Source organism: Phocoena phocoena, chromosome 6 (genome assembly GCF_963924675.1).
Source record: "Phocoena phocoena chromosome 6, mPhoPho1.1, whole genome shotgun sequence".
Lineage (NCBI taxonomy): Eukaryota > Metazoa > Chordata > Mammalia > Artiodactyla > Phocoenidae > Phocoena > Phocoena phocoena.
Window position 1 is genome coordinate 81690340 of NC_089224.1, and position 19710 is coordinate 81710049.

At 50.5% G+C, this 19710-nt stretch overlaps 1 protein-coding gene and 1 pseudogene across 1 annotated transcript; both read left to right on the forward strand.

The window, feature by feature from the left end:
• Positions 1–4758: 4758 nt before the first annotated feature.
• On the forward strand, positions 4759–5886 carry FOXE1 (forkhead box E1). The gene has a single exon (XM_065879380.1). The coding sequence runs from the start codon at positions 4759–4761 to the stop codon at positions 5884–5886; it is 1128 nt and encodes a 375-aa protein (XP_065735452.1).
• An 8892-nt stretch (positions 5887–14778) lies between these two features.
• On the forward strand, positions 14779–15175 carry LOC136125096 (ribosomal protein eL22-like 1 pseudogene; annotated as a pseudogene).
• The last annotated feature ends 4535 nt before the right edge of the window (positions 15176–19710 follow it).

The window sequence follows — 19710 nt, forward strand, 5'->3', positions numbered from 1 at the left end:
TCTCACACCAGTCAGAATGGCCATCATCAAAAAATCTAGAAACAATAAATGCTGGAGGAGGGTGTGGAGAAAAGGGAACACTCTTGTACTGTTGGTGGGAATGTAAATTGATACAGCCACTATGGAGAACAGTATGGAGGTTCCTTAAAAAACTACAAATAGAACTACCATACGACCCAGCAATCCCACTAGTGGGCGTATACCCTGAGAAAACCATAATTCAAAAAGAGCCATGTACCAAAATGTTCATTGCAGCTCTGTTTACAATAGCCAGGACATGGAAGCAACCTAAGTGTCCATCAACAGATGAATGGATAAAGAAGATGTGGCACATATATACAATGGAATATTACTCAGCCATAAAAAGAAACAAAATTGAGTTATTTGTAATGAGGTGGAGGGACCTAGAGTCTGTCATACAGAGTGAAGTAAGTCAGAAGGAGAAAAACAAATAGCGTATGCTAACACATATATATGGAATCTAAAAAACAAATGTCATGAAGAGCCTAGGGGTAGGACGGGAATAAAGACACAGACCTACTAGAGCATGGACTTGAGGATATGGGGAGGGGGAAGGATAAGCTGTGATAAAGTGAGAGAGTGGCATGGACATACATACACTACCAAGCATAGGGTGGATAGCTAGTAGGAAGCAGCCACATGGCACAGGGAGATCAGCTAGGTGGTTTGTGACCACCTAGAGGGGTGGGATAGGGAGGGTGGGAGGGAGGGAGATGCAAGAGGGAAGAGATATGGGAACATATGTATATGTATAACTGATTCACTTTGTTGTAAAGCAGAAACTAACACACCATTGTAAAGTAATTATACTCCAATAAATATGTTAAAAAAAAAAAAAAAAAGACAGAGAGGCTTCAGGGCCAGGAGGTAAGAAGCCTGAATTTCCTGAGTTTCCCTTTCAGTGTAGAACCTCCTCTGCAAGACTTCAAGCAAGCCCCTTCGGCAATCTGGGCCTAGTTTCCTTCCAGCTTGAATTTCCAAGATTTCCTTAAGAAGAAGAGCAGGCTACCTCTGCATCTGCATGAAGGGGCATCTGGGTCAAGAGATATGGAGGAATTTTCCATGACTCCTTGGATCCCCTCCTTTATATTTATGAAATCCTCTGAGGGCACTTCAAAACTCAGTCAAGCAGTTAGGGGAAGAGCTACCAGTATCTTCTACAGATCACCAGCACTCCTCCCCTGCCCCCAAAATTTAACATAAAATAGCCTGTGAGGGGACAGGTTTTTCTAAAAGGTGCTGGGGATACATGCAGGGCTGAAGGTGGCTACAAAGAGGATGGAAATCACCCAGCACCCGCCTACATCAACACCAACCCACCCCTGCTGGACTAGAAGAATGATTTCCAAGGGACTGGGACCCACTCCACAGCTTTCAAATGGTTCTCAGTGGGGTCTGTTACCCCTAAACACGTTAAGGAGCACTGCACCAGAGAAGAGGGGAAGACTGGGTGAGAGGAAATGGAGGAAATGGCCTGGCACCGAGGGGATCTTTATGGATAGTTTTGATCCAAACGGGTGAATTGTCCCAGTTCACTCAAATCGTTTAATGCAAATTTTACATCATGGAGTCATAGAATCTTCAAAGTACAGAATTTTGAAATGTGTTATTAGAATAAAACATCTATGGAATAAAAGTTTTAGGATCCTTTGTTCATGAAAATCTTAGAGTCATAATCTTAATAAATCTAATCTCAGGATGCTAAGGCTTGGTCTGTTACACAGGTGTAGCTCAGTAGCCGCAAAGTTTGAGAAAAAGGAATCAGTTTTCTAGAATGGGTCCACAGTCACAGAACAATGAGGATCAAAATATCGTGAGACATGGAGGTTTCTAACCATAGTAATTTGAGCTTAAAAGTCTCTATCATAAAGTCATTAAAGCATATGGTCACAAATATTATAAGAATTATTAGATTATTTGAGTTATAAAATAGTGGATCTAGAACTAATATTTTAGAATTAAATAAGAAGAGAGATGTGGATTTGTAGGACCCAAATCTTCCAAGCAGACATTCCTAGACAGGAACTCAAATTAAGTTATATGTACCTTAGAGCTGCAATAATATCTAAAACCTAGAGAAGCTACAACTCCCAGTAGTGACATCATGTTTTCAGGCACAAAATCTTACTCCCAGCATCTTAAGATATGGGGAATACTCTTTTACACTCTGACCAGAAGCTTAAAGTCATAGGAATATAAGCACAGTCAAATAACTTAGGCTTCTGGTCATGGAATCTTAGAACTACAGAATCACATTATTTGATTTATGGATTCACGTTAGGATAGTGGTCCAAAATTTAACGTTTGGAGATCTGAATCTTGGAAATACAGAGAACCACAAACTCCAGTATTAAAAGATTGCTATAATGTATCTGGTTAAAATGTTAAACATTTTTTTTCCCTTTGAAAAAACGTAACAGGATGCAACCTGGATTTTCGTAGCTTCGTTACTTTGGAAGAAGGAAGTCGGGAGGTTTCTGAGCGAGTGAAAAGCCTCTCGCGTCTTTCGAGCATGAATCCGCAGAGGAAGGTCTTTATGCAAACCGTTCAATTTGCTTCCACACCCGGGTTGCCGGAGCGAGGATCTGAACTCTTTGCCTCTTTCTTCCGAAGGCAGTTGCCCAATGCTTGGTGGGGCTGAACCTGCCCGGAGCTCATCTCCACGAAGAACGCGACTAAAGCCCCTGAAGGCCGCCGCCCGCACTCTCGCGGCTCTCTCCGCCCAGCCCTCCACCCGCAGCCCCGCGGAAAGCTGCGTCTCGGCCGGAGCCTGAAATCCTAAGGGTAGAACGCCCCACCCCTGAGATCCGCACATGCTTTCCCGCCCCAGTTCTCAGAGGAGAAAATTGAGGGCTTGTGACCGGGAAGGGACAGGCCCAGGTTGTCCCTGCGAACCCAGACCTGCGGGGCCGCCGCCGCAGGCGGTCTTGAGCGAGGCCGAATCAGGGCTTAGGGAGCTGGCGGGAAACGAACTCCGAAACTGGACACCCGCGAAGCGGACGGGTCCCGTCTGCCCGCCCCTTCCCCGGGAGACTCGCCTTCCCAGAGCGCCGCCAACCCCGGCCCCCACCTCTCGAAGCCCTCCGTCCCGCTGCGGGAAGGGGCTGCTCGGCTGCCCCCGGACGTCTTGGGAGCCACTTGGAGCCTTCCTGGCTGGGCGAACTGGAGGAGAAGGTTGCCGCGAGAGGCAGAAGCCTAGCCTCCATCCTCTTTAAGCTGTGAGTCACTCCACATCATATACAGAGGGGTCCCGAGCCACCCAAAGATAAAAGATTGGAGGGCGGGGGGGACACGTGTTGCGGCCTTTCCCTAAATATCAGCAATTGAGATACAAAACCTCGGTACAGTGGAGGAACCCGGAACCCACCGAGGGAAAGTGGCTACCTCTGGTACATGTCGAAGAAACGCACTCCCACCAGAGACGCAGGCAGGTGTGAGGTTCGGCTAAACTGCGAAGTCGCGGTGGAACCGTGGCAAGTCACCTCCTCTATCGGACCTAGGAATCCTGCCTGAAGGATGAGGGACTGGATGGGGAATGGCCAGGGCAGCCTTGAGTTGGGGTTTGAAAATAAATCATCCTTGAAAGACCTTGGAAGCCAGTCACCTGGAGCGTCTTCTCCCTTCCTCGTCCCCCACCCTCAAGAACCAAGCGCCCCTCAGCCAATTCTCACCCTCTCCAGCCAAAAAAGGTGAGGCGAGCCCTTCCTTTCACCTGCGGGTCCCAGCCTTCTATAGAGGCTGGTAAAGTCCCGAAGCGCTGAGTTCGGGCGCCGAGGTCTCCAGAGACAGTTCCTGGCCTCTCCCGACCTCAGTCTCCCCGTCGGCGCGCAGAGAGGACCGGCCCAGGAGACCTCCAAGGGACCTCCATGCTCAGACCGTGTGGTGTACCCGCCGCGCCGCCACAGCATCTCCTACCTGGGGAGGTGCGCCGAGGCCCAGGGGGCGGGCAGTCGGGGGGCGGGCGGGGAACGGGCACCGCCCCAAGCTTCCTGGCGCCTTTAAGGAGGAGAAACCCGCGGAGGGAGGAGCCGGTCCGGGTGTGTGCAGGGAAGCGCCTCGCCAGCGGTCTTGGCGGCTTGAGGCCAACCCTGCGGAGAGGAACAGTCGCCGGCCACCCCGCCTGGCCCGCGCTGCAACCTCGCCGCCGTCGCCTTGCCTCGCCTCCTTGCCCTCCGCGCCTTCGGCGGCCCCGGCCACAGGGGCGCCGCCTAGGCGGCCCCCACCAGAGTGTCCCCACGCCTGCACTAACTGCTCTCGTTTCAGACCTTGGTGCCCGCAGCCTCCTCTGCGCTCAGGACCTCGACGGTTATCCTCAGATCAGCAGGAAGCCCAGAACTGATGCAGGCGCCCCAGCCCAGGACCAATTCCAGACCCCGTGACCTCCTGGCACCAGCGCGCAAAGGACCCCTTAGCCCGCGACAGGAGCCTCGTCCGGGTCCCAGCGTCGCTGCTGGCGCCTGGCTTCGAGCTCCAGAACACGAGCAGAGCCGTCGGTGGGCGGGACACTCTTGAGCCTCTGTCCGCACTGAGCCAGCCCGGAAACTACGGGCGCCAAAGCTCCTGCGCGCCCCTGCCACGAAAGCTGTGCTCCCGGTGCCAGCTGCGAGGACACCCTGAGCTTTCTAAAGAGGGCCCCAGCGTCGGTTCCCGTTACCCTGCATCCCGGGCCCCGCAGCTCCCAGCCCCTCGACAGCAGCGGGCAGCGGGGACGCCCCAGGGACGCGGGACGGCTGCGCCATGACGGCGGAGAGCGGGCCGCCACCGCCGCCACCGCCGCAGCCGGAGGCGCTGGCGGCCGTGAAGGAGGAGCGCGGTGAGGCGGGGGCCGGGGTCCCGGCAGAGGCCGCGGGTCGCGGCGCTGGCGGGCGGCGGCGGAAGCGCCCCCTGCAGCGTGGGAAGCCGCCCTACAGCTATATTGCGCTCATTGCCATGGCCATCGCGCACGCACCGGAGCGCCGCCTCACGCTGGGCGGCATCTACAAGTTCATCACCGAGCGTTTCCCCTTCTACCGCGACAACCCCAAAAAGTGGCAGAACAGCATCCGCCACAACCTCACGCTCAACGACTGCTTCCTCAAGATCCCGCGCGAGGCCGGCCGCCCGGGCAAGGGCAACTACTGGGCACTCGACCCCAACGCCGAGGACATGTTCGAGAGCGGCAGCTTCCTGCGCCGCCGCAAGCGCTTCAAGCGCTCTGACCTCTCCACTTACCCGGCTTACATGCACGACGCGGCCGCCGCTGCTGCTGCTGCCGCCGCCGCCGCCGCCGCCGCTGCCGCCATCTTCCCGGGCGGGGTGCCCAATGCGCGCCCGCCTTACCCGGGCGCTGTCTATGCAGGCTATGCCCCGCCGTCGCTCGCCGCGCCGCCCCCGGTCTACTACCCGGCTGCGTCCCCAGGCCCGTGCCGCGTCTTCGGCCTGGTGCCTGAGCGGCCGCTCAGCCCAGAACTGGGCCCCGCGCCGTCAGGGCCCTCCGGTTCCTGCGCCTTTGCCTCGGCCGGCGCCTCTGCCACTACCACCGCTTACCAGCCCTCCGGCTGCGCCGTCGCCCGACCTGCCAACACTTCCGCCTATGCGGCCGCCTATGCGGGCGCAGACGGCGCGTACTCGCAAGGGACCGGTAGCGCCCTCTTCGCAGCGGCTGGCCGGTTGGCCGGGCCCGCTTCGCCCCCCGCGGGTGGCAGCAGTGGCGGCGTCGAGACTGCAGTGGACTTCTATGGGCGCACATCGCCCGGTCAGTTCGGAGCACTGGGGCCCTGCTACAATCCTGGTGGGCAGCTCGGAGGGGGCAATGGAGGCGCCTACCACGCTCGCCATGCGGCTGCCTATCCAGGCGGAGCGGATCGGTTTGTGTCCGCCATGTGAGCCGAGCATACAGGCGAAAATTCATAGATACCTCGACTGTCTTTACGAACTAAGTATTCACGAAACCTGAGGACAGGACTGGAGAGAGGATCGAGGTGAAAGCCACATGGGAGGGACCGAGCCGGAGGTTCAGGCGCATACTCCCGGTGCACCGTGTACACACCGGTTCGCTTTGAAAATGGGAGGAAGTGGGGAGAGGCATCCTCGGCCCACGGACTGAGACAATGGACCCTCACTGAGGCGAAGCTCTAAAGGTCGTGCCTTTCTGACATTCTACCGGGGAGGGTCCTTGGCTCTAAAGGAGGCACAACATAGTGTCTACACCAGAGTCTAAGGGAATTGTGGAGAATCACATGACTTCACTCTTCCCCGTACTTACCAAAACCCGGGTCTTTTTACACAGTTCCATCTCTTGTGCCTTTGACTACGTTATTACAATAAAAGGCTCCGATAGTGTCTTCCTAGTTAAGGTGAGGAGGACAAATTTGCAAAAGAGGTAACCATTTTTTTAATGGGAAAGATCTCTGCTTCGCTTGACCAGGGGCTGCTTTACCCTGCCTCTGAGAACTGCAGACCTGGCTCTGAGTCTGGACGGTGCCCCAGCGCCACAGTGTAACCCAGTTCCTTCACTCACACCCCCAGTTTTCCCATCTATAATACAAGAGGGCTGCAGAATTCAACCGTCCCCCATATGATCTTTAAGGGCCCATCATGGTTGTTGCATATCTGGCAGCATGGGTCGGCCACCCAGGGCCTAACGCTATTCCAAGGAATGGAAACAGAGCTCATGGCAAGCATCTCTGGATTAGCTCCAGGCACCGCTTATATCATAATTTCTTGAATCTTTTGAGCATGATGTGCTGATCACTTGGCAGCTATTACTGCTGGGTCCTAAGTGCGGTTTTCCATTGAGGCAGGTAGAAATACATTTGTCCATTGCCCACGCTTTCTTTTCATCAAGCAGCCTGGGACCCATTGGGCGAACTAAAATTCAAAGGGATGACAGGACTCGAGGGAGCCTGTTGATGACAGTTTTCATTTTGTTGGGCTGGCTCTTCCATCCCTGGTACCCTCTGCCGAACCTTGGCAGCCTCCTCATGCAAAAAGTAAAGAGAAAAATTAATTGGGGCCATCAGTTAAGTAAGCTTTAGAAAGAAACTGGTGTTTAACTTTGCTTTGTATCCTTTATTTGTTTCAAGCAACAAGCTGACCAAAATCAGAAAGAAAAAAAAAATCCAATCATTTCCCCACCTTTCTCTTGAGAAATCTTGTAAGTTTCGATTCTGTAGCAAAAGTTTCCAGCATTAAATATTTCAGAGGCTCGGTGTACAGCTTTCAGATAAACCTGAGTGTTCAGGTGAACTGTGTTAATAAAGATCTTTGAGCAAGTGAGTTCTGACAAGAGAAATGCAGCCTCTTTCTGCAGAGTTAATTTGCTAGGGAAGAGTGGAGGGGGTGAGAAAGAAGACTGAAGACCACTGGTAATTTTTATTTTTAATTCTGGGGATTGCACTATCCTGTTCACAAAGACATGTGAATGTGATTCAGTCCAGACGGGTATTTGTCTAAATAAGTGTTGCCCAATAGAAATATAATGTAAGCTGCCTGTGTAATTAAAATTTTTCTGGTAGCTGCATTAATTAAAAAAAACAGGTGAGATTAACTAATAATATATTGTATTTAACCCAATTTAATGTCCAAACTATCATTGCAACATATAATCGATATAAAAATTGTTGAGATATTTTACTTTTTTCATACCAAGTCTTTAAAATCTAGAGTGTATTTTACACTTACAGGTCATCTGTTTGGACTAGCCACAGCCAAGTGCACGGTAGCAGTGTGTGGCTGACGGCTCCTGTATTAGACGGTACAGGTCTAGATGTTGGTCCTTCCTGACTTTGATGGTGGTAAATGACCACCTGGAGGAGGGGGCAGCTGCAGCACTGACCCTATTGCCAGTGGGTCCAGATTTCAGACCCAGCCCTGTGACCTTGGAAAAATCTAGGTGTTAGGCCTCCCTTGTCTCTGTATGGATCCTTGCAGGTTGAAATTCAAAGGTTCTCCGTGTGCGGCTAGACAGTATGGCTCTCCCAGGCAGAAATCAAGATGCCTTGCCTCGTTGGCACTGGCCAGAAATTGAAAGCCCTCCACCCAGGGGTTTTGTCCTTGTCTTCCTAAAGCCCGGCAGGGGGATTGGGGCTGGAAAAGGGCAGTCTATGCGCCCAGTTAATGCAGCGGTTGAGCCTTTCTCCGTGTTTTAATTACCAAGTCCAATGCTTTGACAGCGCCATTAACGTTAATCCAGTCCTTTCCCTGGTGTCCACATTTGTGAATGGGAATTTGTGACCCCTCCCTCAGAGTCCACCTGAAGTTAAACGAGTTAAGAGGGATAGAAACGCTTTGTAAACTGTAAAGCGCACAGGAGGGAAGAAGGTTTTAACATTTAAGCGCCGCCTTATCCGGAAGTCTCCTGGAGCGTCGCGGTAAAGCCGGGGGAACAAGAAAGACACGGAGGGAAAGCGCACGCGTCTTCGCCCCCAACTCTCCTTGTCAACTGGGACGACAGGTGAGATCGACCAGGGTCTGCGCTCTGAGAAAGAGGACGCTGCGAGGAGGGAACTGGGTATACAGCAGGAGCCAGGAGAGACGGCGAGACCCTCGAGGTGTTGAAGAGAGAGCGTCAGCCCTTCTCTGAGAACATTCACTGCTGCGTCTTGGGACAGTCCAACACTCCGAATCCCCAAACTGTGAAATAGAACCTCCCTGGCTCCCCGTCTAGGGGCTCAGAGACCGGAGGTGCGTTTCTCTTTTTTTTCTTCCTATCTTGAATCCAGAGAAATCGTTTGCCCCTCTCTGAGCCCTGCACCGCCCCCCCCGCGTCGTGTGTAGGCGCCCCCCCCCCACCCCCGCCCCAGGTCTGTGAGTAATTAGATGCGTTCCTCCCTAATTGCCCAAGGCTCATTAGAATTCGCCCCAGAGCTGTAACATTTTCTTTCAAATTAACTTTGCTCGCAATTAAGCTTAGGAAACCAGCAACAAAAGCAGACTTGGCCCGAGGTCGTTTACTACGAAAACGGATTAGGGAAATTTCTTCCCCAGTTTAAGGGGAAAGATTCCTGCGGCCAGAGCTTTGGGGGAAGAGTTCCCACAGCTGAGGCTAAGTGGGAGTAGGAATCGGCTTGCGGCGGTTGGTGACGGCATTGGCCTTCCTCCTCATCGCGGTGATTCGTGCGCCAGAGTGAGGGTAACCTCGCTGAAAGGAATTCAGGAGGGTTTGGGCTGAATTTCACACCCTTGACTTGAAGCTGCCGTACGTAGTTACAGTTCGTCCAGCACGTTCATAAACATAATCTCATTTACTAAGAACTCTGTGAGAATTTTTTCAAAATTAATTTTTTTCTTATTACAAAATTGGTACACGTTCATTGTAAAAACAAACAAAAAATACAACTTAGAAAGAAGAATCAAAGGAACCCATAGTTCGCCCAGAGAAAGCACAGCAAACACCTCAGTGAGTATCTTTTCTAGTTTTCGTTTTTGTTTTTCCTTTGCAAGAGGCCTGAGTCTCAACTCTGTCACTAAAATGCTGTGAGGTCTTGAACAAGCTTCTTCTGGCACTGCGTAGGCCTCAGTTTCACCATCTACAAAGCTGGGTGGCAGGTCCCCTTTCACCCTCACAAACTCCCATTTTTTTGGTCATTTAAATCCAGGATGCACTTCTCCAAGTGCCAGTAGAGAAGCTGAGAGCAGGAGGCTTGCCCTCCCTGCTGTTTTGCACAAGACATTAAGGCCCTGAGGCCTTGAAGCTCTAAGTGTGGGCCACAGACTAGCTGCATGGGCATCCCCTGAGAGCTTGCTAGATATGCAGACTCTCAGGCTCTACCCAGATCTACTGAACCAGAACCTGCAATTCAACAAGACCTCAAGCGATTCATATACCCTGGGCAGAGAGGCAGAGCTTTAGAGAAGCGGGGTGGGGGTGGGGGATGTGTTATGTTGTTGAAATCAGAGACCCCAGAATAACTTCCAGAAGGCTCCTGTTTCTCAGCGAGAACCCCAACCAGAGATGGCTGCAGAGAGAAGAGATGGCTAGGGTGCAGCCCTTCACCTCCTCCCTTGGGTGTGCTTTACAGTCTTGGAATCCTAACCCTTGGAATGCATCTCACCTCATGTTCCCTGTCTGATAGGTGACCATGACAATGACATTCACTGAGAGTGTATCTGAAACCATCTTGAAAGCTGGACTGTCAGTTAGAGCCAGAGCAGGAACCCAAACTCCTGACTCCCTGCTGAGCCACTCTGGGGACCTTGGGTTCTGGCCTCTGTACCCTCCGTAAGCAGCAGTCATTTGCCCAAGTACGGATGAAACCTGGCAACTTCAACCCCAAGTCTGGGCTTGTTGGAGTTCAGGAGAAAAATAAAGCTCTCTTCTCAGCAGGAAGAGGCCCCCACCTCTGAGTCCATCTGGGCTGAAGGATCCTCCAGTAGAGCATTTAAGTACCCCTCGTACGATCCTGGGCATCCTAATGAATCCTCCCCCACCCCAAACGCCCACACCTTCCTGGAGAATGTGGTCTCTGTGCTCACCCTGCTCCTGGGAAGTGCGGACTCCCGGGTGGGGGTTGGCATGACAGGACAACCGGGAGGTGGGGGGGGAAAAAAGGCCCTGATGATAAGGAGCATGTACCAGACTGGGCTCTCTTCCCAGGATCACACAGCAACTCAGTGGAAGAACCAGGACTCTCATCTCAGTGCTCACATGAGTTTTCAATAATAGGAATAAATAGGAATACCATGCGTGCGTATAGAGCTTCTATAGACTAAAGGGGCACAGGACTTACCCAACATCTCATAGTGTCCAAGCCTGGCTAGAACTTATGCCTCCCTCAAGGGAGACTGCATTTGATTATCACCCTCATAAAAGGCAGTGTGGAAATGGAAGTAATCAGACAGGGGTGGTGGTGAAGGTGGGGGCTGAGGGAGGGGGAAGGAGTGCAGCTGCGGGAGGGCCCTCCATTGTATGGATGGGTAAACTGAGCCTGGGATCAGTTAAATAAATAGCTTAGAACCACCCAGAGGGAAAGCAGTGTGACTAGTGCTTTTCAGCCCAAACTGAGCAGTGAACTAAAGGAAAAGCAGGGTCAACAGGTTGGGTGCAGTGAGGATAGGAGGTCTTTAACAAGTTTGGTGCCTGTCCCTACCCTCCTTCCAGCGTCTTCTTTCCGGGCTGAGGCCAAAGCCAGCCTTTGCAGAGCTCCTGGGGTGGAAAGGATGACTGCTCCCTATGGAGCTCCCTATGCCCCTCTGCCAGCCTCACAGCCCCTCTTCTGAGAGCTGAGGCTCAAATTTCCAGCTCAGCCCAGAAGGGTTAACCTGGTGCAGAAGCATGTAGTCAGAGAGGCCCTGGGGATCAACTGTCAGCCCCTCCCAGGGTGAGGAAGGGATTGAGAGGCGGAATCAGGGTGGATCTCAGCCCTGGTGCAGAGCACCAGCTTATCTCACTATCTGAGAACCTGGAGCGGCTTCTCCCAGGAGTGTGGGCAGAGCAGAGCCCCAGCTATGATTTTTCAGGCGTGGAGGCGCTCAACAACCAGAGATAACGTGTGAGAAGCACAGCCTCATAGAGCCTAACTCTTGCCTCTGCTCTCAACCCCCAGCAGCTGGCCGAGCCCTCCCCATGGATGCTCCTGCCTCCTCCCTCCATTCTGCCCCCACTGCCAGCCTCACTTCCTGAAGCTGAGCTCCAGTCCTACGGAAGCAGGCTCCCTGCTGTCTGCAACAGGAAGCCCAAACTTCTCACCTGGCACTTGGGACCCTCCATTATCCTTATGCCAACCCTCTTCCCAGCCTCATCTCCCATAGTTGCCCTTCCTACACATCTAGGCTCCAGCCAACACCCCACTTGCTGTTCCCAGACACCCCTGTGTGTTCCTGTCACCATGAATTTGCTCTGACCATTACCTCTCTAGGAACCCCCTAACCCCATCTTGCACGTCTAAGGCCACCAACCCAGTAGGAGGCCCCCTCATCTCTCTCCTGGATCACAGCGTCAGCCTCCTAACAGGGCTCCCTGCCCCCTCCACTGCTCTCCTCAGTCATTCCCCACAGCAGCCAATGTGTGATTCAGCTCAAACATCAACAGATCACGTCACTCTCGTGCAGAGGTCCAGACCTCAGGACAAGGGAGTGAGATTAGGAGCATGGCATGTTCATGAGCAGCCCCGTGACGGGTTTCTTACACTATGAGAAAATTATACTTAATATGAGCACTTTCAAAATTTCCCCCTCCCATGTAACACTTTCCTTTTATCCTAAATTTCATCAAAGCTTCATAATTAACCTTGTGTGAAGTGGGCTGTGCCCACATTTTTCCTGCACCCGTACTCAAAAGAAAGAACAATGTCTTATCATGGGGACTGGGCACAGGGGTCTTGATGGTAGAGCTCAGATGGAGCATCTTGAGGACAGCCATATAGTGGACAACTCTGGACAGAAGTAAAGCAATACCCTCTCTGGCATATTCAAGAAGAAGTTGTGCCAGACTGCTAGCTGTCTACCCAGCCATTTCCCCCCACCCGCTTCTTCTCTGCTCACAAGACCCTGATTTTGTTCAGGTTGCAGTTGGTCATGTGTTTTAGGGGAAGTCTTACCCCTTGGAGTATCCACCGGCTCAATCTGGACTTGTCTAAGGTAAACGTGGTGATGATTCCATCACTCTTGCCAGTGATTATTGAGAAACAGGCACAGGATACTTTCCAGGCCAATGAGATGTCCAGAAAAGTCTGCTCAGGGCTTCTGGGAAATAGTTCTTTGTTCTTAAAGAGACAGTGGGAGAGAAATAGCCATTTTCTTCCTCTTAATGTTGTTAGAGTGTGACTCCTGGAAGTGTGACAGACATGTTGGGCTCGGAGGGTACCAGCCTAAGAGAACAAGCCAACCTGCTGAGGATGGCAGAGCCAAAAGGTGGGAATAACCTGGAGGCCTGATGATATCAATGAGCTGCTGAAAGAACCAACCCTGGAACCATTCTTTATACCTGTGGGCGATAACAAATGTCCTCTAAGTTTAAGCCTCTTTTCTTTGGGCTCTGTGTTACTTGCAGCCAAATGCATCCTAACTAATAAAGGTGACCCTTATGGGGCAGGAAAAATTTGATTCTTGGTTTTCCCTTTGAGATTTCCTTTGCCATTCTTATTTTAAAAAAAAAATACAGCTGAAAGGTTATCTAGTCCCACCCTTGTTTTATAGAAGGAAAAACCAAGGACCAGAGAAGGTAACGGTTGTACAGTGAGCTAACATCTTAGGCCCTTGTCCAGGGCTCTCACCACACCATTGCTCTTCCCCAGCTTCAAGTGGCTCAGCCGTGGCACAGCTGACTAAGGTAACCCTGACATTACCCAAGAGAGGCTGTGTTCAGGGTGTACCAAGCGCTTCCACATATGCTGTCCTTTGGATCTTCACAACTGCCCTGGAAAGTAGCAGGTTTCAGGTGTATTTTTTTTTTTCAGATGAGAAAACTGAGGTCCAAGAAAAGAGGACAAGCTCAAGGTCACAGACCTTTGCCTGAGAGGGATTCAACCCAGGTGTAACAAAGTTCACAGCAAAATGAATCAAACGTGAGGATTTTTCCTTCCTGGATATGGGAATCAGGAGACTTGCGTGTTGGTTTTGACTGCAGCTCTGGGGAAATCCTCTCTCTTTGGGCCTCTAAGTAGGGTGGATCCTCCACACGCCCCTGACTTACCTCCACAGGGCGTGTGAGGCTTAAAGATAATGTCTGCAAAGTGTGTGGATCTGCTTGCGTCAGATCCTACCAAGTAGGATGGTTAGTGCCAAAGCTGAAGGGGACTGGCTGTTGCTTAAAACGAGCTCTACCACTGTGGGCCTCTTTTCACCCTCCTATCACCCCACCCTGACCCTCCCAGCTTCAGCCAGCGTTGGTCCCACCAAGGCGAAAGCTGCGGGAGCAGGCCCGTAGTTTGCAGAACACCTGGGAGAGGCTGTGGGTAGCTGGGTAATTTCCAAATTAGTTGTAGGAGAAACCTAACAAAACAATCTGCAGGCTAAGCATCCCCAGAGCTCTCCGTGAGACTGACAGCCTGGAATCCAGCAAGCACAATGCACCGACCACAGGCGGGAGGGCCCTTCCTCCTTGGCGGGAGGAGGGCTGACTTCCTTCCAGCCGGGGCCCGTCCGGGCCTGCAGCGGCCTGATAGGAGAGCGAAACCCCAGAACTGAAACAGGCTTTCCACCCCAATCCCAAACTATAATGAACATAAACGACTTTCCCGAAACGCTACTGCAAGGTTGGCTGGCCGGAGAGTTACGTGCCCTGGTAGACACCTCACTTCTCAGCAAGGGGCTTTCAGGTCTCATTTTGAAGATTCCCTCCTGAATCCATCCTCAGGAAACCTGGGCTGTGCCCCCACTACTCCCTGTAGGCTACACACAAATGCACAAAATGAACCTGGAGTCTGATATACTGTCAGTAATGGTCAAATCTGAACATTGTTTGGTACTTTCCTATTTTCTGAGAGGCTGCCTGCCTTCGTGAGAAAAGCACTGGTTCAAGTCCTGGCTCTGGTACCAGGGCACGTCTCAGCCTAAACTTCCCCAGCAATAACATGGGTGCAACAGTGCCTTCCCTCTGTGATACCGGTCACGATGGCTAACATTCAGTGAGCTGGCAGGGCAGGCACTACCTTGTGCTTTTCAGTCTCCACAAAATCCCCTGGGAGATAGTGACCATGAACTATAAGAAACGGTAGGAGCAGTCTGAAACCGGGCAGTTGGGCACCAGAGCTTCTAGGTGGTAACACTTTGCATCACGAGGCTCCTGGCTCACAGAAGCACTAGGCTAGAAGTCAAAAGACTCAGGGCTGCTCTCTGATTGCACGGCCGGCCTTCAAGATGGTGCCAGAGAAAGACAAGAGGCCTAAGAAGTCAACCTGGAAGTTTAGTTTGGATCTTACTCATCCAGGAGAAGATGGAATTTTTGATTCTGGAAATTCTTGAACAGTTTCTACCTTGAGAAAGTTAAAGTTTTTCCAGGAAAAACTGGAAATCTTGGGAATGTTGTTCACATTAAAGCCTTCAAGAATAAAATCATGGTTGTTTCTGAGGAACGATTCTCTAAAAGGTATTTGAAATGTCTTACCAAGAAATACCTTAAAAAGAATAATCTTGGTGATCAGCTTCGGGGGTTGCATCTGATGAGGAGACTTACGAACTTCGTTACTTCCAGATTAGTCGAGATGAAGGTGGATCTGAGTCTGAGGGGCAGTGAAGCCATCCCTTATAGGCCTTTGCTTGCTGATAAAACAAATGAAGCATACAAGACAAAGAAACATCTAGAAATTGACCCTTAGATTATCAGTGAATGAAAAACCCTGTACTGATGTTAAGCATTCATCTCTTTAGGTGTATGCTGTTTACATGGTTCTTTAATACTTTCTATGAGCAATATTTAAATAACTTATAGCTGGTAGAATTCTTTCCAGGATTTCTGAAATGTATTGCTTTTTAAAATGTCCTCGAGTTAAAGTGTATAGTGTAGTATAGGAAAAAATGAAGCACAATTTTGGGTATAACTTTAGATAATAAAATATTTAAAATTTAAAAAAAGAAGAAGATTCGGGGCCTCACCCCTCCACAGCCACCAACTTTGTGTGTGACCTTGAATGAGTCCCTTGCCTTTGGCAGTCCCATCTATACACTGGGTACATGTGTGTGCCTGGGGGTTTTCAGATGGACTCCGGTGTCCCTTTAGCATAAGCTTTGGTGAATCTGAGTCCCCCTCCCCTGAACACAAACATGAGAATGGAATAGCATAATATGAAAGTTTCTGTAAACTGTAGTGTGATAGTTTATTTCCAAGCCCTTCCATGTCTTTATCTCATGAAGTTCTCAAAACAACCTCAAAGTGACTGGGGGTGAAGTGAAATGGGGGAAGTTTTACTGCAATAGTGTTTATAGCATGGGGAGCTAAAGCCCAAAGAGGGGTCACCAGCAATTTCGATGGAGCCCACACTAGACTTGGGACACCAGGCTCTGACCCAGTGCTCTTGCAGTTACACTGTGTGAATTATTACAAATGAATGGATACCCACAGCACTTTAATGCCGTGCCTGGCATTGTGCCTTGCCTGCAGTAGTGGGTGCTCACAGCATGCAGACCTAGGAAAGTGACTTGGTAGTACGAAGTATGAGAGCCAACCCCCACCTTGGTTACTCAGCCTGGGTCCAGGGGGGCTTAGGATTAGTACACACCCAGATCTGGGCCCAATCTTACAGGCTGCTCAGACCCAGAGTTCTCAGACATAGCCTGGGTCCCCAAGACCCTGCCCTCCGTCCACAACCTATTAGGTTCACCTTCTAGATAGCTGACGGTTATCCCAGGCTTGATGTGCCTCACACCCCACCTGTCCCTCCCACCTGCCCCACAGGGTCTCACACTATGGCTTCCAGTGATCATCCCTCCTGGTATTCACAGCCTGTGTAAGCCCCTCCCACTGAGTCTAGTGACTTGCTTCTAATAAACAGGATATGGGAAAAGTTACAAAATGTCCCTTCCATGATTAGGTTACAAGACACTGTGACTTCCGTCTTGCTGGCACTCACTCTCTTATGTGCTCTAATGAAGCAGGCTGCCATGTTGTAAGATGCAGTACGGAGAGACCAAGATGGTAAGGAACCAAGGGACTTATGAGGAACTGAGATCTTAGTCCAACAGCCTATAAGAACTAAACCTGCCAGAAACTACGTGAATGAGCTAGGAAGCGAATCCTTCCCAATCACATTTTGAGATGACTGCAGGCTTGTGAGATACCCTGAAGCAGAGGACCAGAGAAACTGAGATCAGAAATGTTATGATTTTAAGCCCCTAAGCTTTGGGATAACTTGTTATGCAGTAGATAACTGGTACATGGAAAGCACTCTCACTTCCACTATAGTCTCCAGCCACGCTGCCCCACCTCAACCAGAAGACACACATACACACACATATACGAATGCCCCTTCCCCTTGGGGTGGAAGATTTGAATACTTCTGCTAGGTCAGCCTAGACTTGTTGAGGGGACTCTGAAGCCTGGGGATCCCCCCAGCCTTGTGCACTCCTTTTTTTTTTTTTTGGCTTCAACATGGCATGTGGGATTTTAGTTCCCCAACCAGGAATTAAACTCATGCCCCCTTGCATTGGGAGCATGGAGTCTTGACCACTGGACTGCCAGGGAAGTCCGTTTATTTTTCTTGTGCACTCCTGACATTCAGAGGAAGCAAAGAGACTGGGGAGCCCCCTTGAGATGACAAAGGGAAGGAGGGCCAGGAGAGCTGCCCCCAAGGAGCCTAGGCCTATCCTTAGGACCCCTGCTTGCCCAGCCAAGTTTCACAATATCCGAGTCCACCCTGCAGCCTTTGGAACAATGAATATGCACAGTGTCAATAAATGCAGATTCAACCTACTTTCTTTTGGCCTTTAAGTCTGACATTAAGATTAGAATTAATTGCTCCCAAAAGGAAATGAGTAACACATATTACAACCTTAAGCGAGAGGCTTACCTTTGGAGACCTCAGCCAACCCCAGTCTGGGCTGGGCTTTTCTCAGAATTACATCCATGACTTCTGTTCCACGCTGGGTCTGGGTGCTGTTTGAGAGAAAGGCAGTGTTTCCTAACACTCCCTTCTTCTGGATTATTTAGATTCCAAGGGGAATCCAGAAACTACATGACGCCATGGCAAGATCTTTCGGACTGTGCCATGGAAAACTTAGGCAAGATCGGCCATGTTTTTAAGCAGGGCTGTAAGTTAAAAACAAACCAACAGCACATGGGTCAGCCAGGAAATCCAGGATGGGTAGCAGCATGTGTGAAGACAGCTTAGCCAATACTATGCTCACTATGAGTCAGGAGTGTCACGAAGCTGCCAAAATAATGAACTTGGAGACTGTATTAAAAGAAGTAGAGTGCTCAGAGCAAGGAGGTGATGGCCCCGCCTGACTTTGCCCTGTTCAGGGTGTCTGGATTGGCCCTGAGCTTCACATTTTTTGAGGGACATTGATCAACTGGAATGTATCATGAGAAGACAATCAGGATGGGGAAGGGGCTGCAGCCTGTGTCCTGGGAGGACCATTTGGAAGAATTAGGCTTGTGTAGCCTGAAAGTCAGACTGCAGCACAATGTCCTTTCTTCAAGTCCCTGAGTAGTTTCCAGGACAGAGATGCTGCAAGAGGGGCACACTGATAGCAACAATGCCATGTAGCAACAGACTTCAGTCAATAAAAGGAAGAAGCTTCAAAGAGTCAGAGGTAGACAAGGGTGATACTGGCTGGCTCAGGCAAGAAAAAACTCCCCATTCTGGAGGGATGTCCAAACACAGTTAAAAAAACAGATGGAGAGGTTCACAGAACAGAAGGGAAAGCTGAGGAATCAGGTCTTAAAAAGGACAGAATTGGGGCTTCCCTGGTGGCGCAGTGGTTGAGAATCTGCCTGCCGATGCAGGGGACATGGGTTCAAGCCCTGGTCTGGGAGGATCCCACATGCCGCGGAGCAACTGGGCCCGTGAGCTACAACTACTGAGCCTGCGTGTCTGGAGCCTGTGCTCCGCAACAAGAGAGGCTGCGACAGTGAGAGGCCCGTGCACGGCGATGAAGAGTGGCCCCCGCTCGCCGCAACTAGAGAAAACCCTCGCACAGAAACGAAGACCCAACACAGCCCAAAATAAATAAATAAATAAATAAATTTATATATATATTAAAAAAGAAGGACAGAATTTAGGGCAGCAGCTAATAGATGAGATTTTCTGAGTGTCACTGTCAGGATGAATCAGGTTGTCAGTAATTTGAACTCACATTCAAACTCCAGGGAGACTGCCTGACTGATCCGTCTGGTATCACACACCCCTCTTGGCTAGCAGGGGACAGGGTATATTGACCAACAGATAGTCCAATCACGACCATACCCATTGAAGGAGGGTGGGGATTTCCACAAAGCAAAATCAGGAAGATGTTATCAAAAGAAAGGGATGCTGTGCTAGCACAATAAAGGGATTTGTGTCTTGCTTTTGCCAGGATAAGTCGACAAGACTTGTCAAGGGGACTCTAAAATCTTTTCCTCCAATTATATGTTAATTATATCTCAATGAAGCTGGGGGGAAAATGAAATAAAATAAAAATCCGTTCCTCCAATCTTTTCCATTATAGTGAGAGTAATGATTTCCCTGACCCTATAAAAGGCCCACAAACTGTATCAAGATCAAGGTCCTGGGTAACATTGACACTTTGAGATGTGGGTACAGACATCTTGGTGGAAAAAACACTGGAACGTCTGTTTCCATCAGCAATGAGCACCAAACACCCTTAAAGAACTTTCCAATGGAAACAACTAAAATATCTGGATGAAATGTCTTTTAAAATGCATTGCTGGGGCTTCCCTGGTAGCACAGTGGTTAAGAATCTGCCTGTCAATGCAGGGGACTCCGGTTTGAGCCCTGGTCCGGGAAGATCCCACATGCTGCAGAGGAACTAAGCCCGTGCACCACAACTACTGAGCCCACGAGCCACAACTACTGAGCCTGCGCGCCTAGAGCCCATGCTCTGCAGCAAGAGAAGCCACCGCAATGAGAAGCCCGCACACCGCAACGAAAAGTTGCCCTGCTTGCTGCAACTAGAGAAAACCCATGCGCAGCAATGAAGACCCAACGCAGCCAAAGAAAAAAAAAATCTAGGGCCTATTTTAGGTTGAGAATGTACAAGGAGACTATACAAAAGTTGGGATTTCCAAAGGTATACATACTCAGGATAAGGGTGAATAAAGTGCATTTTCTATTT